Source organism: Opisthocomus hoazin, chromosome 7, assembly GCF_030867145.1.
Source record: "Opisthocomus hoazin isolate bOpiHoa1 chromosome 7, bOpiHoa1.hap1, whole genome shotgun sequence".
Taxonomy (NCBI): domain Eukaryota; kingdom Metazoa; phylum Chordata; class Aves; order Opisthocomiformes; family Opisthocomidae; genus Opisthocomus; species Opisthocomus hoazin.
Genome location: NC_134420.1, coordinates 33228028 through 33247170, shown reverse-complemented (window position 1 = coordinate 33247170; position 19143 = coordinate 33228028). Strand labels below are relative to the sequence as shown.

The 19143-nt window shown below is 49.5% G+C and overlaps 2 protein-coding genes across 9 annotated transcripts in view; one reads left to right on the top strand and one right to left on the bottom strand.

The window, feature by feature from the left end:
* Window positions 1–9542, bottom strand: part of NUMB (NUMB endocytic adaptor protein) — a 108753-nt gene extending 99211 nt beyond the window's left edge. For all 8 annotated transcript variants that reach the window (XM_075427078.1, XM_075427079.1, XM_075427075.1 and 5 more), the window contains exon 1: window positions 9458–9542. The gene's annotated coding sequence lies outside the window, so the exon portion shown is untranslated. The remainder of the gene's footprint in view (window positions 1–9457) is intronic.
* A 7347-nt stretch (window positions 9543–16889) lies between these two features.
* Window positions 16890–18713, top strand: RIOX1 (ribosomal oxygenase 1). The gene has a single exon (XM_009933179.2). The coding sequence runs from the start codon at window positions 16890–16892 to the stop codon at window positions 18687–18689; it is 1800 nt and encodes a 599-aa protein (XP_009931481.2). The 3' UTR covers window positions 18690–18713.
* Window positions 18714–19143: the final 430 nt, after the last annotated feature.

Here is a 19143-nt window from a genome sequence, read left to right as displayed (position 1 = left end):
CTCAGTTTCTACACACGAGACATCTCACAGCAAAAAGATGCACATTAGCAAGTTGAAACACCATCTTTGAAAGCAGAAGGGAAGCTCACGCAGGATTTGCCTAGACTGAAGCCATAAACTGAACAATAAGCAATCATTTACGTAAAAGCCACATTATGAAGACTGAAGTAAGCATGTCTGTACATTTGAAATGTATTTAGACAATCAGGCATGTGTGAGGGGGAATAAGATATCCAACCCCACAGCCTAGGTCCACAAAAGAAATTAAGTTTTCCATTCTTTGTAGAAAACCTTAAAGAAGGAAGATTGTGGGACTGTATTTTTTTTTATCCTAAGGTAACATCATTAGCAAGATAAACTGTCTTCCTAATCACCTCATCAGTCATTTTAGTATTTGTCTATATTTTGTCCACAGCAATTGGTTCCATTTCCCACTTGATCTAATGCTGTAAAAAGCAAGTCATCCATTCAGTTACTACTATTTAGTTGTGATTAGAGGGCTGCACCGCCTTTACTTGCAGAAATCCCTACTTCTAGGGCTATTATGTGAGGGGATGGAACAAAGTCTGGCCATTGGATTGTGATACGCTATATGGGGAGCAAGGGCTAAGGCAGTAAGCAGAACCCAGTAGATTCGGATGACATGGTAACAGTCAGGAGATCTACTGTCACTGCTGGATTTGAGATGAGAAAGGCAATGCCCTTCTCATTTATGAGATGTGTTCTCATTTCTGAAACCTACGTCCTATGGCAAGATAACCAGCAGTTGGCTGCTCGTAAGACCAGAGCTACAGACACCTCTCTACTGAAGAGGCACAGAGCCGTCTTTACCTGTGACACGTTACTGGCAGCTTCTCTCCCACGCATCTAGAAGAAACTCCAAGGAAAGAGCTCCTGAATGCATAATCTTCACCTCAGGTGGGACATTTTGAGGGCGAGGGAGGCAGGAAGGACCCCTGCCAAACAGTACTAGCTCATAGTTTCATTAGCCGCATGCACCGGATCAGTGCCGCTTCCTCTCAGCAACAGCATGGCCGCTCTACTCTTTCTCCCCCACCCAAAGCTCCAGTGCTAGCACTTGCAGAAGTGGAAACAGAGAACTGGTCCTATTGAAGACAAACCTGGAATAAACAAATCGTTTTTATCACTTATTCAGTTCAAGAAAGGAATACACAATCAAACAGTCCCCAGACGCTAAACTGGAATTCAGAAGTGCAAGAAGCTTAGCCATCATCAGGCAAGACTAGAGATAAGTCACGATCCAGCATCTCAGACAATTCCAGGATACATCATGTTTCCAAAAAGTCTCTCACCTCCAAACACCTTAATTTTTTTTCTGAAATGCAGGAGATTAAAGAGAGTAATGAACTATCAAATCAACCAAATTCCTGCAGGTGAGAGACAACATCCAATGGGAGAAGGTAAGCTGTTCTGTGGAAAACTTCTTTTTTCCAACTAAGTGACCATACTCATTCACAGCAAAGCACTGCAGTATATTATTAAGAAATTAGGACAGGAAATTCAGCAGTAAGGAAATTAAGACAGACTCAGATTTTCATCCTGGATTTCCTCAAAAATCATTATCTTGATCAACTTCTTTACCATCCTTAGGATTTTCAAAGCAAGAACAACACTTCCACAGTTCACAGGACCTCACTTTATTTGGTGTATCTGTATTTCTACCTCAGCACTGGTTGTCTCAGAAGAAAGGAAGAACTAAAACTACAAGACTAGAATAGCAATTTAGCAATTGTTAAACTAGCATGTGTTGGAGCCGAATTTTTTTTTTTTCCCTTCACTTGAATGATGAATACTGGTTACTCTGTAAGATTCGCAGAACTGGGTCCTCAGCTTAAAGTCAACAAATACTGTAGGCAGACAAACCATGTTGCCTTTTTCTAGTTCCAGTCACGTTCATGGTCCATGCACGGGCAAGATACTACACACTATGTGAATATGACTACATTGAGAATAAACTCTTGCACGCAAAGCAAATTATGTCCAAAGCAAGAGTTAATTATCCAAAGAATAACTGATTACAATTGAAAATAAAACTGAAGTACAGGACCACGTCTGAAATGTGAGGTAATGCACATGAAACTGTATTATGTATGTATCAACAGCTAACTAGGATTGTGCATTTAAGCAATAAAGGTAATTTCTGAGGCATAAATTTTGTACTTTTAATAATGAGGAAAATTTTCAGACAGTATGCACAAATCTCTTTAAAGGGGTGCACCCTACCTCACTAGACAGCAAGAAAATATTTATACATTTTGGCTGTTCAAGCTTGTGCCAAGCCAACCTTACAAGCTTTCCTTTAAAGCCTTTGAACAATTATGAACATTGGTATTGCAGTACTGAGGAAAAAATAAAAGTGACCTTATTTGGAGGATAACACAGACTGAGTACACCTTGTGAAAATTCAAGACACAAAGTATTCAGTTTGGTAGAAGGCTAAGAGAAAACCTAAAAATTATCTTGATGTACCACTCTGCTATTCCTGGCGGCAGCACAGAAATGACCGAACCATCCCATTCATTACAGTCAGGTGGAGGAGTCTCTAGGCCATCTTAAGCTAGCAGAATTTGCCCAGGCAAAACAAAACCTGAAGGAAAAAAAAGCCACATAACACTATTACAGACCTTTAAATGAAATGATAAACAATCCATATCCAATACTAGCATGATGTATCTATTCAAAACACACCCAGAGAGTTCGACTAAGTATGCAATGACTCTCTTCTATTTGCCAGCTGCATACAGTAAATCCAAGACATAGCTTACATTAAAAATATATATAATCAACTATAGAAAAGCTGTTCTAAAGACAACCTTTTTATAGAAGCTTTCATTAAATATCCTGGCAGAAAGTTACAGGCCAACTGAATCCCAGTCCTTCATCCCCTTGCACAAGGCTGGCTTTCTGCTACCAAGCTAAGAGAAGTATGCAGGGCTGCCCTGTTGCTCAGAGACTGAGTGGCTTTTTACAGACTAATTTCTTCACACAGGAAAATCCATGCATGGCACAGTTGAGAGGCGCTTTAAACAAACAAATATTCTGAGAAAAACAAATTCATGTCACTTACAAAAAGAGCAATTAATCCTAATGTGTAAATAAGTAATATGTCTACAAATGTCATGACACTCTTTCAAATCCACCTCGTGCAAATGCAGTTAAAGAAAGAACACATTATGTAAGAGATGCTTTTCAGGTAGACACTGTAACCTATGCAGAAACACCAAAATTAATAGACACAAGCAAAACTGAACACTTAATATTAAATTAACCTCTGATAATGTTCAAGGCCTGTTAATATGAGAGAGTGCACAATTAAATCTATTAACTAGACTACTGACAATTCACTGGGGGAGGAGAGGGGAAGGAAAGAAACCCCAAAAAGCCACTATATTAGTAAACATCTGCTAAAATACAAAAAGCAAAACCAACATCTCAACCACTGAACCCAAGAAAACCTGGTCTACACAAGACCTTACACCAGACACTCTAATTCTCATCCATGATGTTTTCAGGCTGAGTTAGGGAATTTGACGCACAGGTGATACACGTTTCAACCTGAAAGGCGATGACTTGACATAAACGCAGACTCCGCACTGATCAGGGCTACAAAGAAGAACCCGTGCAGGAACCCCAGCCCAGCACAAAGCACTAAACCTTGACTAGTACCATCTCAATGACGAGTAAACTCTCTCTCAGGCTTTTTAGACCAGATTAAGCCTCCCAGGCTTTTTGGAAACAGCATCAAATCTCATTCTTGTAAATGAAAAATAGTTAGCAGAAAGATTATGTTAAGCAGACTTTGACAAGAAAATAGCCAGCCTTTAAAAAAAAAAAGTATATACTTTACAAAGGCATATTAATAAAGCAGGTGAAAAGGCTGCAAACTCCATCCATCCCACTGCCGAGACATGAGCCAGCCACAGCCCCCAAAGCACAGCCTGTACAGCTCCGTAGCCCTGCAGCTACAGCAACCCGTGCAAACCAAATGAGCTTCAACCATCTTTTTATGAGAAAAAGTACCCACTACTTATCTTCCGCAGAATTTAGGCTACTACTTTGAGCAAGCAACAAGTATTAGAGCAAAAAGCCAAGCCAGCAATTAAGTTTTGTGGGACTACAGTATTTGGCTATGTGCTTCACATAAACTGGTCTAGCGCTACAAAGTTCCAGCGAAAAAAAATCCAAGAACAAAAGGATTATTCTTAAATGCATTTAAAAGGAAGGAACATACTTGGTTTTCCTTCATACTCTGCACACAAAGTAAAAATACAAACCAAACACTTCTACCATAAGTTACTAAACAAAAGCTAGACCCGGCCTGTATCGTGAACCAAGTTTCTGTTTGTGCCATTCCTCCGTACGGTGAACAAATTCCCATGTCTCCACAGATTTTTACTTCAGCAGCTGATGAATTAATGCCTTTGAAAGCAGGCTATCCTCACTCAAAATCTAAAGTCAACACACAAAGATATCAGCTAACCGAAGACCCAAGCGTTTAGCAGCCACTGAGCACTCTCAAGGCAAACTGAGCAGCCAGGAGAGTTTGGCAGTTACGCACCCAGTAGTGGCCATCAGCAAACCACACAGCCTTGGAAAAGCCAAGGTATCTTCAGTCCTGGTGAATTACAGAAATTAGCTCCTTTAACAGTCTAAAATCAGTTCACTGCTGAGGCTCGAGCCTCGACACAGACTTGAACTGCATTAATTAAGTTTAAACAACTTTAAAAGTAAAAGGAAAGCTAGACCCTTAAGGTTTGCAATTTTTTTTTTTTCCCCTAGAAAAATAAACCCATTACAAGGGGTCACACCCAGATTAAGAACAGTCAGCATACAGTAAGAGCGGTCCTGGCCAAGTGCACCAGCACATGTTTTTTCTTAATAGCCTCAGTAGTACTTGTAGCTCCTAGATCTGTGCCCTGTGAAGAAGCCCAGGCCAACGACCAAGTACGTACCTACAGAAAGCCGTTCTGATTAATAAACTCTCTGGGTAGACCTAAAAATTAAATAGTACAGTTTACAATCCAAATCACCAGCAAGTTCCAGATTGTTGTTTGCTAGAGAAGTAAACCAGAAAAAATTCCAGACAGTTTGGTCCAAGTCTTAATACATTGTATTTGAAACCCCTGTTTCACTTAGAAGGCTAATAACTTCAGTTCTGGCTTCAATGCCAAAACCCACAAGCAAAATCTCAAAAATCCTACAGATTCAGCACTCAAAGAAGCCAAGTGCCTGTTTCTAACCCCCAAACTCTGAAATGAACGTCTTCACATTTTCCTCAAGAGCACCTTTACGTTTTGGCATCTGTATTCCTCTTTCAGTTAATTCCACACACACATCTTTTGTCCTGACACACTTTCAGTCACAACTCTGCAGAAACAGAAGATATATAAATTACTTTCCAGAAACATCGTTAAGTCATCACATCTGATAACTACAGAACACCAGGACGCTACAAAGGATTATTCTGTAAGGACAAATGCTGAACAAAGCAGCTCACGTTTTCACAAAGGTATCTCCTACAACACACTTGACAGGATTCTGTATGAAAATGTAACTGTAGTTACACATGACATGATGCCATTAATACTTCTAGACTGATGGCAGCCTATTAAAGCTTGTGCGTCTTGGTCAATAAAAATTAAAAGAAAAAAAAAAAACCACTGCCCCCTGCACAGTGGAATAGTCTTCCTGATCTTGCTTGTTATGAAAGTTTTCTTCTTTCTGATGCAACATCTGCTTTAACTATACACTGTAAAGAACATCACTTCAAAATGGATATTTGATGGATCCCACAATTAAGAAGAGAACAAATGCTCTTCCAGACGCAGCTGTGTCAGTCTGAGTTTACTGCGCTTAGCCCATCCCTAGCTCCTCACCCCCCACTCACCACCATTACCACCCACATCAACGTGCCAGCTGAGAAAAACATAAGACCACTCTCCAATTTATTTAAGGTTTCATTAGCCAAGTCAGCTTAAAACAGTTTGCTACAGGTCCTTGTTAGCCCAGGTCATGCTGATGAAAAGGTACAGCTCCAGAAAAGCTCAAGGAAATTTAAATCAGAGCTACTATGGTCCCATCTCCCACTCCCTATCTCATTCACTTCAACGGGAAGTCCCATTCCCACCCCCTGACCTGGACAGTCAGCCAGTTCAGAAACATAATCCAGCCAAAATCCAACAAAGCAAAAAATGAATTTGTTACCAGCTTAACTCCCTGACTTTGCCTAACTCACAGCCACAAACGCTTCCTTGCCAGCAGGGGAAGATGCACAGTCAAGGAGGAGACAGGACCACTGCAGCCCCAGTTTAAGCTGCCAAGTTTCTCGACAAGCTTAGGCAAAACTAAAACAGAGCTGCTTCAGAAAAGAGTGGTCACAGGCTCCTCCTCTGCGAGCAATAACATTTGTATAGCCATGAAGTCAGCCAGTTCAGGCAGTTGATCCAACTGAAGCTCAACATTTTTCTGTACCACTGCTGGTTCAGCAAAGAAGGACTAACAGAAAAATAGCTTCTTTTGGTGAAAGCACTGCCAGAGAAAGCAAAGCTGTGCTGGTGGTAATGCAATAACATGACTGTAGAAAACGTGTTAAGTCTTAGCTTGACTGAGTTGATGCTTGGTGTTATGTAGAAAAAGGAAGACAATACTCTCTAATGTCACTTATTAAAATAGAGATCCCTAGACTGAACAAGTAATCTGTAATTTTAATATATGTTCACTGATCGACATAAACTCCAAAAGCAAGACTAAGGTCATGACTTCACATTAGTTTAAACTAAGCTCGCTTGATAAGCAGGCAAAATAAAGAAGAATATAAATAACCTTTGACCTCTCCCCTCCCAAAAAAGAACAAGGTCAACAGAGTGTCAGGTGAGTGCACTACACAGGACAGGACCCCAATGTCAGCAATTACACCAGCTTAGGATGCCATGAGAATCTCTTATTTGAGAGATTCTGTAAAACACCTTTTCTAGAGTGCAGAAGACTTAATTTCCATAGCATCAGGGCAATTTAGGTTTTTTTTCCAATGTTATGCAGCTCCACCAATACTACCAGTGGAATAAAAACAGTTATAGGTGGAACTCCAGAATCCTGTACAGTGCTGTAACAAGCTCTTACTAACATGTGATAAAAAAATTTCCAACAACATCTTTTCCTGACAGCTCCCGTTCCTGAGGAGGCAAGCACTTTTGCAAGGACTTTCACTGCCGTTTCAGAAATTTTTATCCCACCTCGCTCATTACGGTAGGAAAGAAAAGTACCTACAGATCATTCGGACACTAAGCAGCTGTATCAAACGATGAAATGTAATACTTACAAGTCCTGCGAGCTTTAAGAGCCCAGTGTGGCTTGTTGGTTTGTTTGGGTTTTTTGTCTTCCTAAACGCATAATACTGTCAGCTACCAATACAAAATCAGAGGATGTCACAATGCCAGGGTAAGAAGATAAACAAACTTGTCCACTCTGTCTAGTTTACATGCACCTTCAGTTTTCACACATTTAAGAGAAGTAATAAAGGCAGGAAAGTAATTCCCAGGCCAAAAATAAAATTTCAGCTAATAAGGATTTAAATGGCAAATTTGAATTGCATTTCATATGTATACTTTAGAAAAAAATTCTTTGATGTGTTATGTTTAGAGTTCTGTAAATCAGAGTTTTCATCGAGGCTTAAAACCAACACTTTATTCAATTACAGATTAAAGACTTTACTGCAGGATAACTCAGGCTATCAAAAGAGTTTAAGCATCACAGGCAAGGACGAACACATCTCAAATTCATACTTTTGGACTTTGCTCGCATTATTTATTATTTCTTCTGTAAGATTTTTGCTAAGGGGGAAAAAAAAGCAGTGTTTCCACAGAGAATTGCCAGGAGATGAAGAAATGGAAAACACACACTGATGAGCAGAAAAACAATACTGTTTCTCTATGGTAACTATTAACTTCTGCATAATCATAATGATCGTTTTAGCAGTACCCATAGATCAATAAGTCAAATAGAACTGGCCAGTCAGAAACCCATTTAAATATTTACACTTTTTGCTACAAGCCATACCTAGTGTAACACTGTAGCCAAGCAGAATGACTGTGCCTTCCATTTTACCTGCTCTCCTCATTCAGGAGCCTATCTGGAGAGGCAGGAAGATCAAAAACACAAGACAACAACAAAGCAAAACAAAACCAAACCCCTTAAACGGTATAATCAGGCACTGTTAACAGTTACAGGTATCTCCTACACCGGACGGCTGAATTATGAAACACTGACAACCACCTTGAAAACACAGTAGCACACAGAAATCAACCCGAAAGCTCCCTTCTCGTTTCATAAAGCGCTGATGAGCGGGCTACACGCATCCACCGGACCGAAGGAGACGTGGACCGGAGCTGCTGCGAGATATCAGCTCTCCCCTGAGGGATGCATCATCCCATCCCTGAAGCCTGCTCACCTCCCTCGGCGCAATGAAAGGAGTCAGGCGCGTTCCGAGCGGGAGCTGGGCTGCAGCCCTCCGTGACCCGCTGGAAGGGAGCGGGGCGACGCCGGGCCGCGCTCCACCGGGCCCCGGGCGGGCAGCCCCCGCCCAGCCCCCGCCGCAGGGCAGCGCAGCCCGGCCGCCGGCTCCTTTGTGCAGCCCGGTGGACGGCTGCACGGGCGGCAGGGGACCGGCGAGGCCCCGAACCGGGCAAGCAGAGACGAGCTCCGCCGCGCAGGGAGCTCCTTTCCCCCGGAGCTCCCGCCGCGGGGCCGGGTCGCCTGGGGGCCCCGTCCCGACGCCTCCCGAGCTTCCCAGCGCGCCGGCTGAGGATCCCGGGGAAGCCCAAGCCTCCCGCAGCCCCGGCGCCCCCCGCTCTCTCGCTCCCGCGGCCGCAGGCAGGGGCGGGAGGCGATACAAAGCGCCGCGCAGGGCGGCCGCCGGCCCGGGAGCGGCCGCGCCGGAGAGACCCTCTGACGGAAACCTGGCCGGGATTCAAGGCCTAGGAGGGACCGCAGGCACGGGTGGCCCCGGGAGAGGCAGACCAGGAAGCGGCAGCGCCCCGGGGTCGCTCACCCAGCCCGGCGGCTCGATGCTCCCCTCAGGGCTCTCCCCCACCCCGGCGGACTCCACCTGCGCCAGACCCCCGCCCCACCCCGGGGACCGATCGCTCTGGGGTCCACCCCGCCGCCCCCCCCCAGGGCGGGGACCGGAGGGCGCCCCCGCCTCTCCCCCGACCCCGCACGCACCTCCCCGGGGCGCCCCCGCCCGCCCCCGCCGCCAGCCCCCTCAGGCTTCCCCCCCACACACACCGCGCCCGGGCCCCCTACCCACCCCCCACCCTCGCATACCCGCGGGGCTCGCACACTCCCGCCACACCCGCCCACGGCTCCGGCTCCGGCCCCCGCCCGCCGCGGTGAAGGCCCTACCCCGCGGCCTGGCCCGGCCCGGCCCGGCCGCGCTCACCTGCTGCCCGCAGCCTCCTCCCTCCAGCGCCTCCTCAGCCGCCCGTCGCCACCGAGCAGCGCCGCCACTGCCGCTCCCCCCCCCGCCCCACCGGCAATGGCTCCCGCCCCCGCCACGCCCATCCCGACGGCCCATTGGTCGTCCGCCCCCCCGTCTGGCCTTTGGATTGCTGCGAAGAGCTGCTCGTCAAAGTTCCGACCCCCGCCTCTCTCCGCCCACAGGTCCCGGGTGTTTTATTCACGCCGGGGCTTTGGCGCCCCCACTCTTTTGCTGCCGCTCCTGATTGGCTGGAGGAGTCGGAGCGGAGCGCCAGGATAGGTTGGCAGAGGTGCCAGCTGCGGCGGTGGGCCCGCCTCCCCACTCGGGGTTAGGCTGCGTTGGCGCGGCGAGGAGTTGCGTTACGCGGCGGGAAGGTGGCTGGTCGCTGCCTAGGCGGTAGCGGGCGATTCTCCCTGAGGGGGTCCGGGCAGCCACCCGCTCCCCGCCCGGCGGCCCTCCGGCCGGCCTCCCGCTCCGCGCCGGGTGCGTCTGTGGGCGGTGACCTGCCTTCCGCCGAGCGGTTCGCCGCCTGCCTGCGGTGCGGCTCGGCTCGGCCCGGCCCGGCCTTGCCGTGGGTCTCCTCCCCTCGGAGCCCCGCGGGGCCCGGCGCCGCCTCGGTTTCCCCCCCGGTGACCGGCGTGTGGTAGCTGCCGCCGTCCCCGGGGGCTGCGGCGAAAGGCGCTGCCGACGCCCGTTCCCCGGAGGCCGAGCGCGCCCCGCCCTCCGCCAGCGGGAGGCCGCGTTTGCCGGCGGAACGCGGGCGGGCTCCTCGCCGTTGCCCAGTAGCGTCGTGACCGGGTCCCCTTCCCGCAGCACCGGCGCGCCTCCATCGTCAGAGCGGCGGCGGCGGCGGGGGGAAGCGGCGCCTCCGAGGGAGGTACCGGGGGAAATCCTCCGTGGGCCGCCCGTGGGGCTGCGGGGACGGCGCTGGGCCGGGCGCGGGATCCACAGGGCGCGTTTCCAGCAGCTCGCCAGGCTGCCAGGCAGCGCCTTCATCCGAAATGCAAGCCAGGACAGCGCTCGGAGCGTTCAGATTAAAAAGAAAAACACACAAAAAAAAAAAAAAAAAAAAAAAAAAACAACAAAAAACGAAAAAACCCTCAGGAAATAGAAATGCTCGGCTTACATGAGTTTTCTGTGCGCTGTTATCTTCTCCCTGCGTGCACCGTCCCCCGTATTCCTCTTTGTTTCTCCATCAAGCGAAGAGCAGCCAAGAACACGGGCCTTAACTGGCAAACGCCCAGAAAATAAAACAACCGAAACCAGTGGGAATTGCAGAACATCACGGGCAAAAATCATCTACCGAGCTCACAGAGGAGGTGCTCGGGCAGAAGCATGAGCATGACACTGACTCCGAGTTTCAGACTGGTGTTCTGTCTCCCCAAATCATCTCTTGTTTACAAATTAAGAGGAAGATACCTTTTTTTCTGCTTACATCTCTTTGCGTATCGCTCTGGTTGGAAAGCAAAACCCAAGCAGAGAGCTGCGGTCCCTCTCACAGTCGGTCACCCTCGGTTTCTTTCAGACTGCTGCTCTCAGCCAGCACCGCGACACAGCTATGTTTGAGCCAAACATGCTCCGAACTTACTAGACAGACGTTTCTACCAGTCCAGAGTTTCCCTGTGTTTTTATGAAACCTGGAGACATTCCTGGCCTGGCAATAGCTCTTAATATATTGCATTCCCAGTAGCTTCGGTTTAACTCTTTGTCTTATTCACAGTCCCTGGATTTTTGACAAAAAAGTATGGTGTCGTAAACTTTGATTTCTAAGGAACAATGCCCATATTATAAAGATGCTCTACTTCCAAATGAAAAGTATTTGAGGGCTGGCAAGGAACAGGCCAGGACATGCTATTATACATAAAGCTCTAATGTATGCTTCAGCTATGTATAGCTTTTATAAATATTTATTAGATAAATTGATTTGTTGCCATTACCACTTCTCTGCTCAGCTGTCTGTATCTCTCCCTAACTCAGCGTCCCCAGTCACTGGTGGCCAAAGGGAAAGGGGGCTGTGGTGGGAAAGCAAAGGAAGGTGACCCTGGATGTCACCTAGCTGGACAAGCTGAGCATCAACGATAGCGAACTGCACATTCGCATGCTGCGGGTCTGAGTCGCGTTCTGTGTAGTCATTCCCACAGAGAGCTCCCGTGTGAGGGCGGAAATTAATTCTCTGAGGCCTGATACTGGAAACAAGGCCCCGAGGTGCTTTAATCCTTTTGGCTAACAAAGAATTGGGAGAGGCTTCATAGCATTCCCAAGAAATCAACCCAATCTCCCCCTTTCCATCTTCCCTTTCAGACTGAGAACAGGGCTCCGTGGGTAATATGCAGGATTAATGGACTTGGCTGTTCCTGCCATGCCTGTTTACTCCTGTCAGCAGTGCTTTTCGAGCCGAGATCCTCGCTGGTCTCAGTGGGACGGCAGGATAGTACGCGATCCCCTAAGGACCTGGGAGTATGCTGCACACGCACACATGATAATGTAAACGCCGTATCCTCACTGCAGATACCCAGAGGCTTAACATCGTTCACCCCTGTTGGCTATCTGCAACAATGTCAGTGATTAAATCTCCGTTCTCTAATCACACCATAATGTTATCCCTTCTAGGAACAAGCCATACCAGTACAAACACTACAACATACACATTTTCATGCTGCTATAACTGTGCTCACCCAAGAGGAATTCCATCTTTTTGACATTACAGGGAAAGCAGGGGGATGCTGTGTATGTGGATGAGCACTGAAAATGTTCAAAAATACTTCTAGAAGGTGCCACGTTGCTGAGCAGCAATACAAATCTACTACAAGAAGCAAATACAGAAGTACTGCTTGGGCTTTCTCCTGTCATGCTCTGAGCAGACCTGGACAACGTGGTTGCTAAACCAAGACATCCTGTTTGCGCGATACTTCCATCTCAGTAGTGCTGCGTCAAGAGGTGAGATAGCAATTTCAGAGTACTTCATAAAAACTTCTTTATAGGCAGCTTTTACAGGAAATAAAAAGTAAAGTCTTTTGCAGGGCTTCTGAAGAGGAGAAACTTACAGAAGCAGCAAATGTTGAATGGTGCTGCTATATGTTAGCACGGCTACGTGTTCATTTTGAAATGGTGGGCATAAATATATTTAGTGAGCAAAGCTATGCAGTTGCCATCATTAACACAGAAAGGATGCAAATAGCAAGAACCCTTTAAAATCTTTCTTCCTTGGAAAAGCATCGTCCAAACAGCTTGTCAAGAGCCATGGTCTGTGCACATCAAAAGAATATTCTCTAGCACAAGATACACGATGCATGCAGAACAGCTTGACTATACCTTCTATCTCAATTGTCTAGAGGTGATTAATCCTACAGGGCAAATACTTCATCCAGGTTCTCTTTGCTTTCATTTTAGATGAGGATTTTCCAATCAGGGCCATTTACTTCTCTCCTTCCGATGAAAAGTAACAAGACTAAGAGTCTTGGAGTCTGCAGCTTTGTGTTCAGTCACTGCCTGCGGATTCACTGCAGATGGCATCTACTCAATGCTACCAAATGCTAGATGGTGTCTATAAAGAGCACAAAAACCCTCATAAAATTATTTCAAAATGCTTACAAAGTACGTATGCCCCGTGAAGGGGGTGAGTAAGCTCAGTCAAGGGTCCTACTTAAACACGTTACGTAAATTCGGCTTTAACTTACAAAGTATGGGTTTTAGCGTCACACGGGACGAGAGGAAATGTCTGTGCTTCAAAAAAGCTAATTTCACAGGGAGGAGTGGACCTCGTAATTATTATTTTTCATAAATTTGTTTTAATTGGACCGTTCCATGGCAGGGAAGGCTTCTTTTCTCAGCGGGGCTCTGTGTACAAGATAACCAGGATTAAAGACCTCAACCAGTCACTGAATAAGAAAATCCCTGAGAAGAGAGAAACAGCTGGAGAGAGGCCAAAATCTCTGCCAAGGGATGCTTCAGTGAGTGAGTGCATTCAGTCTGATGAGGGGGGCCAGAGGATAGCTCTCGAGAAACCATTCCTGAATTAGCTTTCCGTCTTGTTATCTGGCAGTGAACTTTATAGCTTTCACAACAAGAAGCAGGCTTCACAATCCGGCCCACTGTCCTTCCAGCGATGACATCCTGGACGTCACTAGGCTGTATGAGAAACACTGTCAGGGCTCTAGCTAAGGAAACCCCTTAGTGAAGGCTTGAACTGTTCTTTTTCCTTACTGGGTATTGCTTTTGGCATGAGAACAAAACTGACAGCGCCAAAGGAAGGTTGCCAGCAAAGTAGTAATGAGAAAAAGGATTAAACTGAGTTTAACTTTCTAAAAGCGACCAGTTTACACTGATGGTTTGCCGGGAACACAGCGAAAGTACTGAGCAGTTTGCATGGTGGTGAACAACTAAGTACCCAACGTGCAGAAAATTGCAAAGGATTTTGCCCTTTCCACTCATTAGTGAAGACTGCTCGTAGCTTTGCAGGATGAGGCCTTATCCGAACTGCTCTTTAAACTCGAGATCTCCATTATTTCAACAGGGAATGGCATAAAGTTAAAATATCAAACGAACCCGACATCTCTTTGAGGTGCCATTTACTTCTTTCTTTTGAAGTCACTTGTGGCTCTTTAATAAGTTGCACTCACCACTTTTTTTATGTCCTCTTAAATAAAACACCTGTGGCTCTTGGCAATACAGCTTATATGCTCATAAAATCTGAATAACTTTGTGCTAAATTCTAATTAAGAAATTTAATTAAGCCTCCAGTTGCTACTCTGTCTATGTCAGCAGCAGCTGGGGACCACCGAATCATTCAGAGATCTGTGCTACTTTCCTTTTGTTTATTTAAAGAGCTGTACATGACACTGTTCTTTCTTTACGACAAATTCCCTTGAAATGTTGGGCAATGAATGAAAACAGCATGCAGACCTTGTGGCTATTCCTAGACAACCAGCTGAGTACCCTACAAGTGACACTGAAGCTTTCTCTTTTTGCCTTAGGTCCAAAACCTTTCTTGCATTGCACAGAAAAATAGCAACATTCTTTATTCTTGAAAGCATTTACTATTAGAAAGGCTAAATTGTCAAAAGAAACATTTTATCATTACAGAAACTTCACCACCATTATTTTCCACCACGTCCTTCATTCTTCAGACTTTGTTATACATCAAAAAAAAATCCGGTGTCAATCATCTGCCTCTCAGCGGTAGAAAGTGACATCTGTACAAAGATCAGAGCCCTCAGATGGGACTTTGAACCCACTGTACTGGTAAACATCTAGAACAGCTTTGCTGCAGTCATTACAGACATTCTGGTGTAGCTCGGGTCAGGCTCTGCACGCAGCGCTCGGCTTCTGAGAAGAATCAGTTGCACTCCAGCAAATTAAACAGTAACACACGTAACAACCCAGATGCCCAGATTTTTCAAAGGTCTTCCCCCCCCCAAGCCTATTTAGCCATGCTTATGTATAACTAAAGCATACAATAGCCTAATGTCTACCATATTTAAAAGCGGCTGCATCTCGGTTTTGTTAAGGGCCCAGTTCTGCCGAAAGAGTTTCAGCTGATAAGATTATTCTGGTAAGCAGGGCTTAACCTTGGGAAAACAAAGAGTGGATTGAAACAGGGAGTTCACCCTTCCCTTCCATTCTACACACACACACACAGCCCTCTCATTTTCAACCCCATCTGCGCCAGTCATCTTGCCTGGAAAACACAAGGCCCGGTCCCACGCATGTTTCCCACCACGGGGGTGCAGGGCGCTGACTGCCTGCTGCCACCGCCGAAAGCGCTCGAGGCACCAAAACAGAGGCAAAAGTGCTGCCGGCGCACTAAAACCCGTCGGAAAACGGTGCCTACAATCCGGCTCCTTCAGCTAAAACCATCGCAGTACCATCAGGACAACTGCTGCTGCTGTTGCTTTTCCCACAGCTTTGGCTGCAAAGGTGGTGCTGGCAGAACCCTGTCAGAAAAACACCTCAGAAATTAAAATAGTTGTTATTGCGTATGTTCAAAATGGGTCTCGGCGCTTTTAGCACAGTGACAGGACGTGAGGCTGATCTGTGTTGGCTTTAAGGCGATTCAGAAAACCTTCAATTTTTCAGATGCCTGCATTTGTTCTAGAATTAAGACCTAACAGCTGAGCTCATCCTCTTAGGCCTGACTAAAGATTTCTGCCCCTGAATTGCGGTAAAATTGAAATGTAGATCCGTGTTGAAACCCTGGCAATGGCAGAGGTGAAAATTTGCTTTTCAGCTGTGTATCCTAGGCCTGTTACGCTAAGTGGCCCATGCAACAGACCTGCATGTGCCTTGTGAACGTCAGTTGCCTGTCTAGCACGCTGTGCGACCCCGATATTCCCATCTGAGAGGCTAATAACAGCCCTGCTGAGCCAGCGGGTGCCTGGGCACGCCGGGGCCATTGCTCCAGTTAAATGTGTTAGACTCACAGCAGCCTCTGGAGATGAAATTCTCATGCAAAATCCATTCCCGTGAATTATCGGAGTCCATCAGAGATTTTTCTCATGAAAGCATTGCATGGTGAATTCCTTGTACCGAAGCTTGCTCTCGAACAGAAAAGCATCGGCACGGGCTGACAATACAAACCCCTACAGTTTTCCACACTTGCCATGAGCTGAGTGTTGCTGGTCTGTCCTCCAGCCTCCAGCCAAGCTCCCTGTGCCGAACCGGGAACCTCTGGAAGCGCAGAGCAGCCCCGAGGCCGCCCCAGTGCCCGCAGCCCCACCGATGTGGTCCTTCTGGGAGGCTCCAGGCCTAGGAGAGAGCTGGAGAGAGAACACAGGTCCGCCCAGGTTACCAGGCAGTTAGTGGATTTGGGAAGAAAAACCCAGCAAAGCCCAAGCACTACATGACACGACATGACATGACATGACATGACATGACATGACATGACATGACATGACATGACATGACATGACATGACATGACATGACATGACATGACATGACAGCCTTTGGTTTCTGGGATGCTTCGAGGGGACAAGGCCTTTCACGGGCACCTCCATCAGCAGCACGGGGACGGGAGGCGGGAAGGCACGCCGGAACTGGCTCCATCCCCCTGGGATTTCCCCTCCTTGCGCAGCGGGAACGGGTCTCGCCCCGTCCCACCTCCCCAGGCCGCAGAGCAGCTGCGCTGCCCGCACGGGTCTCCTCACCGCACACCCTCCTCCGGCCGGGAACGGGCCGGCTGCGCTGGCTCTGCCGAGCTGGGGGGGACACGCCTGGAGTATTTTTGGCGGACACGACGGTGAAACGCGCGGCACCGCCCGGATAGCGGCACCAAGTCCCGTTCACCGCTCCCTCCCCGCCGGGCCCCTCCCCCGGGGCTCCCGGCCGCGCCCACAGGCGAAGGCCCCAGCGGAAGCGGCCCCGCGGCGGGGCGGGACGGAGCGGAGCGGGCGGACATGGCGGCGGGCGGCGCGGAGGAGCCGGAGCGGCGGCGGCTGGGGCGGCTCTCGGCGCTGGACGTGTACCGGCGGGCGGCGGGGGCCGGGCGGCTGGAGCGGCGCCGCCGCGGGACGCCGCTGCCCGCGGGTGGCAGGCGAGCCAAGGCGCGGCCCAGGAGGCGCGGCGGGGCGGGAAGCGGCGGCCCGGAGCCGGAGGCCCCGCCGCAGCCGCCGGTCGCTGCCGCGGCCCCCAGCGCCGCGGAGCGGACCGAGGCGCGGCCGAGCAGGCGCGGCGAGGCGGCAGGCGGCGGCCGGCAGCCGGAGGCCCCGCCACAGCCGTCGGTCGCCGCGGCGGCCCCCGGCCACGTGGAGCCGGCCGGCAGCCCCGAAGCGAAGCGGCAGGGCGGCCCGCGTCCGGCGGGGGAGGGCGGCGGCGTGGCGGGGCTGCTGCGGCGGCTGGGGCGGGTGGAGGACAGCCGGCGGCGGGCGGCCGAGCTGTTCGGGTGGCTGCTGGCGCCGGTGCCGCCGGGGGAGTTCCTGGGGCGGCACTGGGAGCGGGCGCCGCTGCTGGTGCGGCGGGGCGACCCCGGCTACTACGCGGGGCTCTTCTCCACGGCCGAGCTGGACGCGGCGCTGCGGGGCGGCGAGGTGCTTTTCGGCGCCCACCTGGACGTGACCAGCTACGCCGAGGGCGTGCGGGAGACGCACAACCCCTGCGGGCGGGCCCTGCCCGCCGTCGCCTGGGACTTCTACCGCAACGGGTGCTCACTGCGGCTGCTCAGCCCCCAGGCCTTCTCGCCCGCCGTCTGGCACTTCCTCTCCATCCTGCAGGAGCACTTCGGCAGCATGGCGGGGGCCAACGCATACCTCACGCCGCCGGGGACGCAGGGCTTCGCCCCCCACTACGACGACATCGAGGCCTTTGTGCTGCAGCTGGAGGGGAAGAAGCACTGGCGCGTCTACGGCCCCCGGACGGGCGCCGAGGTCCTGCCCCAGTTCTCCAGCGCCAACCTCGTGCAGGCCGAGCTCGGCGAGCCCGTGCTGGAGACAGTGCTGGAGGCCGGGGACCTGCTGTACTTCCCCCGTGGCTTTATCCACCAGGCCGACTGCCTCCCCGACGCGCACTCGCTCCACATCACGGTGTCCTCCTACCAGAGGAACTCCTGGGGGGACCTCCTGGAGAAGCTCCTGCCGGCTGCCCTGCAGATGGCCCTGGAGGAGGACGTGGAGTACCGGCAAGGGCTTCCCATGGACTGCCTGGGGTACATGGGGGTCGCCAACTCGGACACGGTCGACGCTCGCCGAACGGCCTTTGTGGAGAAGGTTCAGAGCCTGATGAAGAAACTCATTGACTACGCACCCATTGATGCTGCCGTGGACCAGAGAGCCAAGTCGTTTCTTCATGACTGCCTGCCCCCGGTGCTTACACAAAGTGAAAAGGCACAGAGCATCTACGGCTTCCCGGCCCGGTGGCAAGATGGAGGCCCCCGTGATGTCGATATACTGATAACAAAGGAGACAGAAGTCCGTCTCCTCCGCCACGGCATCGTTAGATTGTGTAATGAAGAAGCAGGTGTGATGCTGTACTACACCACAGAAAACTCGAGAGTGTATCACAAGGAGGAACCCAAGTTCCTTGAGATAGATCCCGAGTATACAGACGGTATCGAATTTCTCCTGTCTTCCTACCCAAACCACGTCAGTGTGGACGCCCTTCCGTGTGATTCCTTGGAGGACAAGATTTCTCTAGCCACGCTCCTGTTTGAGAAGGGCATTCTGACTACAAAGAAGCCTCTGGTGCAAGGCTTTATTTTTTAAAAACAAAATAAAGACACATTTGTTTAGAAAGTATTCTGTGTTGTTCTCGCCTTAGACCTGCTAGGTGCGAGTCAGCAGTCCGGATCGCAGTATCTCCTCCGGGGGCAGAAGGGATGTGGTGTGGGCAGAGAAATCAAATGTTGATTACAAAAGGTGTCTGCTCTAGGAGTAATGCTGCATGGCTCAGAGAGAAGGTAAGTGCTTAATTATTTCACGTTTTCCTTTCAGCAGCCATATTGCTACACGCTGCGTAACCTCAGGAAACCAGTGAGCGTTCTTGCAGTCTGTAAATCACCTGTGTGTTTATGCTGTTTTAAAGCAGCCTGCCCTACTGTGGCAAGTACTCGTTACTCACAGGCAAATTTGGTGATGGTCACCGTTCGTGTGCCTGTGCTGTGCCGTGCTGTGCGTACAGCGTGGCCTTCAGGCTGGGCTGTGCTGCAGAGATCCCTTG

What these genes read in the sequence shown, in the direction of transcription:
- RIOX1 (XM_009933179.2), top strand. Translation starts at nt 16,890, where the DNA reads ATGGCGGCGGGCGGCGCGGAGGAGCCGGAGCGGCGGCGGCTGGGGCGG.